Source organism: Crotalus tigris, unplaced genomic scaffold, assembly GCF_016545835.1.
Source record: "Crotalus tigris isolate CLP2741 ecotype Arizona unplaced genomic scaffold, ASM1654583v1 scf7180000023903.560294, whole genome shotgun sequence".
NCBI classification, from domain to species: domain Eukaryota; kingdom Metazoa; phylum Chordata; class Lepidosauria; order Squamata; family Viperidae; genus Crotalus; species Crotalus tigris.
The window spans coordinates 406,554-419,018 of NW_024100260.1; the positions used below are offsets into that span (position 1 = coordinate 406,554).

The 12,465-nt window shown below is 45.9% G+C and overlaps 1 protein-coding gene across 2 annotated transcripts; it reads right to left on the reverse strand.

The window, feature by feature from the left end:
- Positions 1–2,378: 2,378 nt before the first annotated feature.
- On the reverse strand, positions 2,379–11,857 carry LOC120298483 (zinc finger protein 708-like). Of its 2 annotated transcripts, none has more exons than XM_039322275.1 (2): positions 11,782–11,857; positions 2,379–4,900 (listed from the first exon to the last, which is right to left on the reverse strand). In XM_039322275.1, the coding sequence occupies exon 2, from the start codon at positions 4,403–4,405 to the stop codon at positions 3,251–3,253; it is 1,155 nt and encodes a 384-aa protein (XP_039178209.1). In that variant the 5' UTR covers positions 4,406–4,900; positions 11,782–11,857; the 3' UTR covers positions 2,379–3,250. The 2 variants fall into 2 exon arrangements, with proteins under 2 accessions (XP_039178209.1, XP_039178208.1); XM_039322274.1 differs by lacking the exon at positions 11,782–11,857 and adding an exon at positions 10,243–10,369.
- Positions 11,858–12,465: the final 608 nt, after the last annotated feature.

Consider the following 12,465-nt stretch of genomic DNA (forward strand, 5'->3'; position numbering starts at 1 on the left):
ACATGAAAGGCAAATACCCTTCCTTGTTATGGTAATGTTCTTGGGTACTAACACTTTGAGGTAATAAACACACATTCAGTATTCAGCTCTTTGAAGTGTGCTGAAGGAAGTGAGGGCCATAAAGCCCCTTTGTTCTCCCCCTTCTCTCCCTCTTATGGCAGAATCCAGAGAAGGCAGAATTGGGGTTTTCTATGTTTGATAATTAAAGATGAAATATAATTGGATTCTGACAAGCAGATTGGGTGGGACTAAAAAGTTCAATCAATGCCAACTTTGCAAGATCTATTTTTTTTGCCGTGAGAAGTTGAAATTTACTGATTGAACTTTTTTTTTTTTTTTGCACATGGCAGCGAAGGCCTAAAGCAGTGGTTCTCAACCTGTGGGTCGGGACCCCATTTGGGGTCGAACGACCATTTCACGGGGGTCGCCAAACAACGCAGTCCGCCATTTTTTTCCCCTTGGCTGTGCTACTCCCTTTTATTCTATTGGCTTTTAAAAGCCAATAGAACAGACTCTCTTGAATAGAGTCTAATTCTATTGGCTTTCAAAAGCCAATAGGAATTGTCTAGGCTGTCTCTGCCCTACTGAGCCTGCCAAAAGTCCCATTCTGCAAACGGTGCTGAAGCAGTTGAGTAGTCCTCGACTTATGACCGGTTGGGGGGGGTCGCGGCATTAAAAAGGTTGAGAACCACTGGCCTAAAGCGAAAAGGTTTTATAAAACCCAGCTGAAGGCCTAGGACTGGGGTGACAGCGCGTGTGCCCACAGAGAGGGCTCTGACTGCCGCCTCTGGCACCCGTGCCATAGGTTCGCCACCACTGATATAACCTATAAAGTTCCTTGGGCCACCAGACTTAACATGGCCTCCTCCTAGAATGGCTTCCTATTGTTGCTTTGGCAGTTAAAGGAGGGTGGGTGTAAATATATTCATCAGGGTGAGCAATGCCTCACATTGGGGGTTAATTCCATTTCCTGAAAGGGAGGCTGAGACCATCTTTTCTCCAAAACTACCACCAGATCGTCCTATCTGCCCAAGTTAGACTTTGCCCTCCCTCCCTCCCTAAAAAAAACCCTTTTCGCTTCATGTGTTGTATCCACACAACCACGGGAATCCCTTCACCAAGGGAAGAAGCGCTAGAAACCATGGTTAAAGTAATGATTTAGCTGAGGGATTCGTATTTTTTCTGCTGAAGACTGCTCCCCGCTTTGGAAGATGTGCTAGGGACAAAATTGAATTTTACCTCACGGCCTTTATGGGTTAGCAAAATTATAGAATTAACATGATTTTTTTCTCCTCTTTCATATTCAATGCTTTTTCTTTTCAGTTGTGTTTAGGCCTCTGAGGCTGTCCTGGTCAAGGCCACAAGACATCTTGAATCTCCTCCTCTTCCTCTCCCCCCTCAGCTCCCTCTTTCCCCCTTCTCTCATTTACAGCTCAGTTCGTTTTTCCCTTCCTTTCCCCCCCCCCCATTTCTCTCATTGACTTGCTCTCCCACTTGCCAGTTTCCTTTGTAGAGAAACAGATTCTAAAAGAAATGAACCTAAAGAAGAAATCCAATGCACCCACTTTGCACACAATAGGGAACAAACAGCTTCCATAAAAGAATGACCCTATATAAGGTTTCCTGCCTGAGCGGGGGGGTTGGACTAGATGACCTCCAAGATCCCTTCCATCATCATCATTATTACCAAGCACTGTTTCCTCTTGAAGAGATTCCAATTAAACTCTTGGCTTCTCTCCTGCCATATAAGCTTAGCTATATTTCCTGCCATTTCTTTAGTGGTGCACCCGTTGTCCACATAGGCATTGTTTAAAACAGAAACATCAGTCTCTAGGTAATGTAGTTATTTTTAATTATAGAAATTCTACCCAACGACAATTGTAATTTTTTTTCCATCTTAACAAATTCTTCTTGATTTCACTCCATGCCTTGTCATAATTATTTTGACATAGAATTCGTATTCTTTGTAAGAATATCCAAATGTCTTACTTCTCTTTTAAACCGCTTTTCCCATCAATTCTTTTTGGTCTTCCATTTTCATATTTTGGTCAACTTCTTTGTCTATTCACCATTGATTTTATAATCAGCTAATGCCTTAAAATCAGTCAATTTTTCCATTAATATCATGGTTTCTTTTAAAATTACCACAAAATAATAATCAAAGCCCTTCTTCCGGGCTTCCATCCGCTGTGCTCCAGGATGCTTCTACAGGGAGTCCTTGACTTACACTAGTTCATTTAGTGACCGTTCAAAGTTACAATGGCACTGAAAAAAAGTTGATTTATGACCGTTTTTCAGTTACGACCTTTGCAGCCTCCCCATGGTCATGTGATCAAAACTCAGATGCTTGGCAACTGGCTCATACTTATGACCGTTGCTGTGTCCCAGGGTCACGTGATCCCCTTTTGCAGCCTTCTTTCTGACAAGCAAAGTCAATGGGGGAAGCCAGATTCACTTAACACCCGCGTGATTCACTCATCAACTGCAGTGATTCACTCAGCAACTGTGGGAAAAGAGGTCGTAAAATAAGTTGAGGACTGCCTGTATATATTTCCTGGATGTATTAATCCTGCCCAACTCACAAGAGACTTTTGGTGGCTTCCAAGATCTTAGCCGGAAGCCACTTTTTTGATTCCGGAGGATTTCACATTAGATTTTAGATTTTCACACTCACATTAGACTTTCATATTCACTTCTGAAAATGAAAAGTTTTAAAAAATTATAAAAATTTTAAGTTGGCAAGAAAATTTTCAAAGAGGCAATTTCAAAGGGACAAACTCCAGGAGGCAAGATGTTCCAATTGGGAAGGAAAGGTTTTCTCACACTACACACGTATTAAGGTTTTTCTCCTGTGTGGGTTTTTCAAGGGCATCTGAAGACCTGATTGTCAGATGAAAACCTTGGCCACATCCTAAGCCCTCATAAAAGTTTCTCTCCAGTAAGAATTCACTGATGCTGAAAAAGAGTATTTTTTCAGGCAAAACATACATCACACTCCAAACATTTATGCTGCATCTTTCCTATATGGATTAGAGTATGGTTTTTAAGGGATGATTGACAAAAAAAAAATGCTCTCATGATCTCAGGGTTTCCAATCTCTCCCCCCCCCCCCTTTAGGAACTCTTACATGACTTCTAAGGGTGAACAACTATGAAAAACTGTTCCACCATCAGGGCCTGTTAGGCCTTTTCCCATGTGAGTTTTCTGATATTTCCCTTTTAAGCAAAACATTTCTACACTTTACAAGTCTTTATGGCCTCACTCTTTTATGGACCTTTTGATGACTTCCAAGGTGTTGTTTTTGGGAAAAGCATTTCCCACACTCCACACATTTATACGGTTTCTCTCCAGTGTGGATTCTCCCATGAACCCGAAGCAGTGTTGCTGTGAGAAAACCTTTCGCACACTCCCCACATTTGTAGGGCTTCTCTCCTGTGTGCCCCCTCTGGTGTCTCCGGAGTTCAGAAGACTCCACAAATCGCTTGTCGCATTCTGGGCATTGATAGGGCCTGTCTCCGGTGTGAAGTCTCTCATGTCGAATTAGGTGTGACCTTTGGGAAAAACATCTCCCACATTCTGAGCACATTTCATTTTTCTGTTTAGACCTGATACGTTTTTTTTCTGTGTGAATCGTCTGGTGTTTTTTAAGATATTCTTGGCAAGGAAAAGACTTCCCACACTCCGGACATTTATATGGTTTCTCTCCACTGTGGGTCCTCTGATGTATCAAAAGTCTATTTTTCTTAGAAAAACATTTATCGCACTCTGAGCATTTATGGGGCTTCTCTCCTATATGGACTTGCCAGTGACTTCTAAGATGAGCTGAATGAATAAATGCTTTCCCACAGTCTAAACATTTGTATTTTTTTTCCCCTCTGTGAATTTTCTTATGATGTCCGAGGCTTGATATCGTACTAAAAAATTTTCCACACTCGATGCAGTGATAGGGTTTCTCCCCTGTGTGGATTATCTGATGTCGAAAAAAACTTCCCTTTAGAGAAAAGCATTTCTCACAAACCTCACATTTATAGAGTTTTTCTCCCATGTGCGTCTTTAGGTGTCTCCGAAGTGTGGAAGAAGTCTCAAATCGTTTCTCACATTTTCGGCATTCATGGGGTCTTTTCCCAGTGTGGACTTTCTGATGTCGTTGCAGGGATGATTTGCTGGAAAAACATTTCCCACATTCCAGACACGTTCTGCTTTCCTCCTCTGTGTGTGTTTTAGTATGTTTGCAAAGAGATGAACTTCGAGTGAAACGTTTTCCACACTCTAAGCATTTATAAGGTTTTATTTCCATGTGAATTTTCCCATGGATTTTGAGACTTGTTTTTCGAACAAAAGATTTCCCACACTCCAGACATTGATAAGGTTTTTGTCCAGTGTGGATTTGTTGAAGTTTAAGCATCTCTGAGGTTTGAGAAAAGCAAAGCCCACATTGCACACAATTGCAGGGTTTCTCTTCAGTTGGGCTGTTCTGAGGCCTGGAAAAACACTGAGGCCTTCCTGAGGTCTCTTTCCCTGGTGGATACGCTAAGGAGCTCCGAGGTCCCAGCCTTTAGCAAAATGCTTCCCACACTCTCCACATTTGTAGGGCTTCAGTCTGGGGTGGCTCTGGAGATGTTTGGCAAAGCTTCACAACCACAAAACGAGTTTTCACACTTCAAACACCGATGGGATCCATTCCCTATGTCCAGCGTCCGGTTAATCAAAAGGAGGGATTTGTGAGCAAAAGATATCCCGCCCTCAGAGCACTTGAAGAGTCTCTCCCAGTTCCTCTGAGGTGACCTCCTATCAAAGTATTTCTCCAGCCAGCATAATTTGTGGCGCCTTCTCAGTTGCAGGGCTTTCTAAACGCAGAAAATCTAACAACTGAAACTTTGTCCACTTTTCCTGGTGCCACCTGTTGGAAGAAGGAAAAAGAAGAAAAGAAGAGAGAAAGATTCATGATGGGTGACAGAATAGCAATAGCATTTAGACATATATATCGCTTTACAGCCCTCTCCAAGGGGTTAGAGTCAGCATATTGGCCCCCAACAATTTGGGTCCTCGTTTTACTGACCTCGGAAGGATGTAAGGCTGAGTCAACCTTGTGCAGGCGAGAATCGAACTACTGGCAGTCGGCAGAGTTAGCCTGCAATTCTGCATTCTAACCACTGCGCTATCACGGCTTTCCCTGTTGCTTCCTATTTGCCTGCCTTTTGCTTTTTCTCAGTTGTGTGTGTATGTGATGCTCTTTGATGTGAGAAAACACGGCAAAGATCCTCTGCCCCATAGACTTAGGATATGTCAGGTAGCTGCAATTCACAGAGAACAACCTATGTAGTTATTCATGGACACTGTTCTTTGGGCCTCCACAGACTGAACGTGGGGTCCTCCTAAAATGGCTTTCTGTTATTCCTGTATAGTTTAGGGAGGGTATAAATATATTCATCGGGGTCAGCAATACTTCATGGTGGGGGTTGAGACTCCCATTTACCCAAAGGGAGGCTGACGGCATCCTTTGGCCAAAACTTCCACCTGGTGGTCCTACCTGCCCAAGATAGACTTTGGGGTCAAATGTCACCCAGTTTCTTTCGGCTTCATGTGTTGCCTCCACCCAACCACTGGAATCACTTCACCAAGGGCAGCAGCTCCAGAAACCATGGTTAAACTAGCAATGCTTTAGTTGAGGGATGTGTAATTTCTGGTCTGAAAACTGATCCCCTCTTTGGGAGAGTGTGGAACTCAAATTTTATTTCGTGGCCTTTACGGTTTAACAAAATTATAGTACTGTTGTGGTTCCGGATAATGAAACATTCCAAAGAACCCCCAGGCATTTATTTTCCTAAAAGTCTTTTATTGTTACAAAATGTCAGCATAGGCACAACGGAGGGATGCTAGGATCTAAGTTCTCTTCCTCTGAGCAGTTAAATTATCAGCATGTTCCCTCCCTAAATTAGCCGTCATATCTCACATTATCCAATTAGTGTGAAGGTCAAATATTTTCTTCCTCTTTCTTTCCCGGGCTTTACCCCCAACGCCCCTTCTGCTCTTTATTAACCCCATATTTACCAGACAATTCTGCTTATTGTCAAAAGCAAGAATATACAATATTTGCAGGATTGACAAGTACAGTATTAACAAGTTTTTCTCCTCTCATATTTCACCATTTTCCCCTTCGGTATCATTGAATTCTGCAGTTTGAGGCCGTGGTCAAGTCCAACATCCATCCTGAATCCCTTCTTCTTCCTTTCCCCACCCCATTCCCTCTTTCCCGTTTTCTCATCTGCATCTCTGTTCACTTTTCCCTTCTTTTCCCCTCCATTTCTCTCCCAAGCTTCTTCTACCATTTGCTAGTTTCCTTTCTAAATCACACACCAAGAAGCAGGTGCCGCATCACAGCCTCTTCCGAGAAAAAACCAGGGAGATAACGGTTTTTAGAGGTTCTACCCAGCTTGGTAGAAACCAAAGAAAATCAATGCATTGGAATAAAATCCAGGATATTCATTCCTCTCTATTTAGATTAAGCAAAATATCCCTTCCATTCTAGACAAGTGAGTGTCTAATCTCTTCTTAAAAGTCTCCAGAATGGAGTATTTGCAACTTTTGGAGGCCAGCCGTTGCACCGATTAATTGTTCTAAATGTGAAGAAATTCTCCTTAGTTCTATCCTGCATCTCTGATTAATTTCCAGCCATTGCTTCTTCAGCCTTCAGTTGCTTTGGAAAGTAGGTTGTCTCCCCCTTCTTTCTGACAGCTTCTCAAATATTGGAAGACTGTCATCCTGTCATCTCTAGTCCTTCTCTTCCTTCGACTAGACATAACCATTTCTTACAACCATTCCTCTTGTTTTAGCCTCCTTTCCCCTAATCATTTTTGTTGCTCTTCTCTGCAACCTTAGTAGTCTCAACATTTTTTTCTCCTAGCGTGATACAAAATGTACAAAACCCCAAAGATGGAGTTTGACCCAATTTGGAATTTTTAAACAAGTTCATGAATAGATTGTTTGAAAATGCATTTCAAAAAAATTATAAATTGATTTGCATTTTAATGGGTGAAATATGTATGGGCTACGCCTACGGAGCCCCAGAGCGCACTAGTCGAGGGGCTGTCAGGCTGTGGCTGCTGACGAACACCGTCGGCCACCATGTGCTCGCTGGCCTCTGTGGGGGGGGGGGCTGATGGTGTGGGGCAGCAGCTGTCCCGGTCCCTGCGTCACCTTGCCTTGGAATAAAAGCATTGGAATAAAATCCAGGATATTCGTTCCTCTCTATTTAGGTTAAACAGAAGGAAAGGGGATCTTTTCTGGGTTGGGGGAATATGAGGATATAAATCCCAGTTGCAAAGGAGGAGATATAAGAAACATACCCAAGTCAAATAAAGCAGGGCTTTTTAACCGGTGGCATGCTTATGCCTCTTTCTGTGACATTAATCTTTGCATTATTCTATTCCCTTCTCTCCTTCTGGTTGAGTTAAAGAAGCTGATAGGTGATTGCAGGGCCTTGGGGGGGGGGGGTGCGGCTTCTGCATTTGGAGCGGGGGCATCCGGGGCATGTCAGGGTGATAGTTGGTTATTCCCTCAAAGATTCCCTATCCTTAAAACAGCTCTTGGGTGGCAACAGTTTCCCAGCATGAGGGGCTCAGGAGAAAGAGATGCCAGCAATGCTAACTCCCAAGAATGAGGGGCTCAGAGGCAGCTACGAGCAGGGGAGGCGGCAATGGTGGGGGGGGGAATCAAACCTGATTGAGAGGGAGCATAGTAACCCTGTGTCTGCTCGGCAGAGGGCAGATCCTTTTTTCTTTGTCGTTTTTTTCGGAGTTTTCATCCTGCTTTCCTAAGAGGGCAGCATTTGGGCGGGTGAAGCTGCCCCCTTTCCCCCCCCCCCGAAGCTACAGCCGAGCAAGATGCCCACCTGCCTATGCTCTTCTCCCTGTCTGAGGTTTTCATTGTTCTGAGCATTTCTGTTGGGGATACAACTAGCACCCCAACATGCCCCCCATGCCCCCACACAATGGTAGAAGCTGCACCCCCCCCCCAAAGGCCCTGCAATCACCTATCGGCTTCTTTGAGTCAACCAGAAGGAGAGAAGGGGATAGAATAGTGCAAAGATAAATGTCAGAGAAACAGGCACAGGTTTCCATTAAAAGTGTGGTAAGTGGGCGTACAGATAGACATCAACCTGCAACCACAATTGAGCCCAAAATTTATGTTTCTAAGTGAGAAATTTGTTAAACGAGTTTTGTCCCACTTTATGACTTTTCCTGCCACATTTGCTCAGTGAATCACTGCAGTTGTTAAATTAGTAACACAGTTCTTAAGTGAATCTGATTTCCCCATTGACTTTGCTTGTCAAAAGGTTGCACGAGGGGATCACATGACCCTGGGACACTGTGACCGTCATAAATATGAATCAGTTGCCAAGCATCTGAATGTAAATCACAAGACCCTGGAGATGCTGCAACGGTCATAAGTGTGAACAATGGCCATACGTCACTTTTTTCAGTGCCATTGTAACTTCGAACAGTCACTAAGCAAACTGTTATAAGCTGACTACCTATATTTTATCACTTTCCCTTTTTTGGGTCACGTTTTTGACACCTTGCTAGGCGACAGGTGGTAGCCGAATATTGCCATATCCAAAAGTGGTAAAATCTGTGAAAAGGTTGAAAAGCCCTGGTATGGGGTCTCCTGCTTGAGGAAGGGGTTGGACTACCAGACCTCCAAGGCCCCTCCCAGCAATATTCTGATTGATAAAACCCACCAAAGGGCTGCCACCTTCTTTGACATTGTGACTAAATTAGTAGAGCAGCAAAATGCTGTAGGCATAGTATACTTAGATTTCAGCAAGACATTCAACAACCTGTATCTTGGTAAGCTAGACAAATGTGGGATAGACAGCATCACCACCAGATGGATTTGTAATTAGCTAACAAGCTGTACTCAACATGTACTACCTCAACATAGAGCAGTGGTTCTCAACCTGTGGGTCGGGACCCCATTTGGGGTCGAACGACCATTTCACGGGCGTCGCCAAACAACCCAGTCCGCCATTTTTTCCCCCTTTTCCTTAGCTGTGCTACTCCCTTTTATTCTATTGGCTTTTGAAAGCCAATAGAATAGTCTCTCTTGAATAGAGTCTAATTCTATTGGCTTTCAAAAGCCAATAGGAATTGTCCAGGCTGTCTCTGCCCTGCTGAGCCCGCTAAAAGTCCCATTCTGCAAACGGTGCTGCACCAGTTGAGTATCCTCGACTTACGACCGGTTGAGTAGTCCTCGACTTACGACCGGTTGGGGGTCGCGGCATTAAAAAGGTTGAGAACCACTGACATAGAGGGAAGTAAACAGTGGGGTACCACAAGGTTCTCTTTTAGGTCCAGTAGTCTCAAAGTCTTCATAAATGACTTAGAATGATGAGGGAATAAAGGGATATTATCAAATTTGTAAATGACATTAAGCTGCCAGAAATAGGCAATATCCCAGAAGTCAAGCTGAGGATCTAAAAAGATCTGGATAGATTTGAACAATGGGCCCTATCCAACAACATGAAACTTAGCATAGAGAAAAGCAAGGCAGAAAAACCTAAAGCTGCAAATACAGATTAGGCGAAACCTGGCTTGAAAACAGTTAACTGGGAGTCCAGTAGCGAATCACTTAAACACGAACCATCAATGTGCAAAAGCTTCCAAAAAAAAGCTAATAAAATCCTTAGTGGTATAAACAAGAGTTGTAGAATCAAAATCACAAGAAGGATTAGTATAGCTTTATAAAATTAGTAAGACCACAGCTGGAATACTGCATCCAGGTTTGGTCACCACATTACAAAACAGATATTGAGACTCTGCAAAAAGGGCAAAGGAGAGGAACTAAAATGATTAAAGGCCTGGAGACAAAAACATGTGAAGGAATGTTGCAGGAATTCTTTATGGCCAGTCTAGAGTAAAGATGGACGGGGGGGGGGGTGATATGATAACAGTATTCCAATATTGGGGGGCTGCCACAAAGAAGAGGGTGTCCACCAGTTTTTCAAAGCACTTGAAGGAAAAGAAACAACCCCCCCTTAAATCAACCTCCCCCCCCATTGAAGGGAGAAGGCGGGTCTTTCTTTCCATTGCCCCATATCCCCCCCCAAAAACCTTAAAAAGCAAAGCCCCCCTTTCCCTCCGTGGGGCGAGCCCCCCCTTTTCCCCGTCCAGCCCTGCATCCACCCGGGATCCTGGCAGGCTCAGCCACCCTCCGGGGACCCGGGGAGGGACTCGGGGCTACCTTCCTCCTGGCCGGCCGAGGGAGAGCAGGAGCAGCCCCACCTGCCCGGAGCGGGGCCGAGGAGCAGCCTTGCCGGACGCCCAGAAGTTGCACCGCCGCCCAAAATGCCGCCAGGGGGAAAATCCTCCGCAACCGAGGTTTGAAACGTGAAAGATGGGGGGGGGGAGTAGGGAGAACGAGAGTAGCTTCCTAGAGTGGCGCCTGGGAGGACGCCGGTAAAGCCCCCTCTTTGACAGCCGGGCGGAGTCTGGAGCAGCCCCCAGCCTTTTCCTCCCTCCCTCCCTCCTGCCAGGGATTGGGAAGAGGCGGCCGGGGATCCTCTCTCCCTGCTTCCCCCCGAAGTTTGGGGGGGACTCGGACGAGGGATCCCCCTTCCGGCACCTGGCAAGGCTGAGATGGCTGTGGAGGATGGGTTGCGTAGGGAGGTGGGCGAGGCGGAGGTTCTGCCGGTTCCAAAGAGGCGATGATGGATCCGGGCGTGGCTCCCCCAGGGAGAGAGACCGGCCTTAATCATGGCTTAATCATAGTTTACTCCCAGCCCTGCTTTGCTTTGATCATTGCTCACCGTGGGGTAACTGGTGGGTTTGGATAATTTTCCAAGCCACAAATGAGCAAGCTTTACAGAATAACAGAATATAGAATAATAGTTAAGCTTGGAGATCTTCTACTCTAGCTCAACCCCCTGCCCAGGCAAGAGATCCTATACTATTCTAGACAAGTGTCTAATCCAGCGGTTTTCAACCTGTGGGTCGGGACAGATGGAGCCACGTTGTATGTCGGGATCATGGGTTGTATGGGACGGTGATTTGGCTGCTTTAGTACCTAAGTCTACATTTTTCCCTATTCTGCATCTCAGAGCATTAGGAAACGCCATCCCATAAGCTTTGCTTTGATCATGGTTTGCTCACCGTGGGGTAACTGGTGCGTTTGTATAAATTTTCAAGCCACAAATGAGCAAGCTTTACAGAATAACAGAATAACAGTTGAGCTTGCAGATCTTCTAGTCTAGCTCAACCCCCTGACCAGGCAAGAGATCCTATAGGATCTCCTGCTTGAGGAAGGACTAGAAGACCTCCAAGATTCCTTCCAGCTCTATTCTGATTCATAAAACCCACCAAGGGGCTGCCACCTCACAGCCTCTTCATGGCAAAACAAGGAAAATAATGATTTTTTTCAGTTTATGCCCAGCTTTGTAGAAAGAAAAGAAAAAGAATGAGAATAAAAGCAAAGAATATTCATTCCTCTCTATTTAGATTAAGCAGAAAGAAAGTGGATCTTTTCTGGGTTGGTAGACCATGAGCTCAATTCAAGGACTTTAAACTCCCCCCCTTAAACCAACCTCCCCCCCCATTGAAGAGAGAAGGCGGGTCTTTCTTTCCATCGCCCCATATTTCCCCCCCCCCACAAATCCTTCAAAAGCAAAGCCCCCCTTTCCCTCCGTGGGGCGAGCCCCCCCTTTTCCCCGTCCAGCCCTGCATCCACCCGGGATCCTGGCAGGCTCAGCCACCCTCCGGGGACCCGGGGGGGACTCGGGGCTACCTTCCTCCTGGCCGGCCGAGGGAGAGCAGGAGCAGCCCCACCTGCCCGGAGCGGGGCCGGGGAGCAGCCTTGCCGGACGCCCAGAAGTTGCACCGCCGCCCAAAATGCCGCCAGGGGGGAAAAAGGCGGAGAAGGAAAATCCTCCGCAACGGAGGTTTGAAACGTCAGATGCTGAGGGGAGGTTGGGAGAACGAGAGGAACGTCCTAGAGAGGACCTCGGAGGACGCTGGGCGAGTCGCCTCTTTGACAGCCGGGCGCAGTCTGGAGAGGCCCGGAGCCTTTTCCTCCCTCCCTCTCTCTCTCTCCTGCCCGGGATTGGCAACAGGCGGCCCTGCAGGAGAGAGAGAGTTTGGGGGGGAGGGACTCGGAGGAGGGATCCCCTATCCGGCACCTGGCAAGGCTGAGATGGCTGTGGAGGATGGGCTTCGTAGTAGGGAGGCAGGCGAGACGGTGGTTCTGCCGAGTCCAAAGAGGCTGCGGTGATGATGGAGACCGGCCTTAATCGTGGCTTAATCATAGTTTACTCCTAGTCCTGGAAGTCAGCCCAGCCCTTCGTCCAGGGCTCGCTGGCAGGTCTCCCTGGGAGCTGCAAACAGTAACCAGAGGGAGCCACGTTACACTCCCTGATCAGGGCTTGTGTGGAACCGTCATTTGCCTGCTTTAGAAAATAGGTTAGCCTTTTCC

What these genes read in the sequence shown, in the direction of transcription:
- LOC120298483 (XM_039322275.1), bottom strand. Translation starts at nt 4,405, where the DNA reads ATGCTTAAACTTCAACAAATCCACACTGGACAAAAACCTTATCAATGT.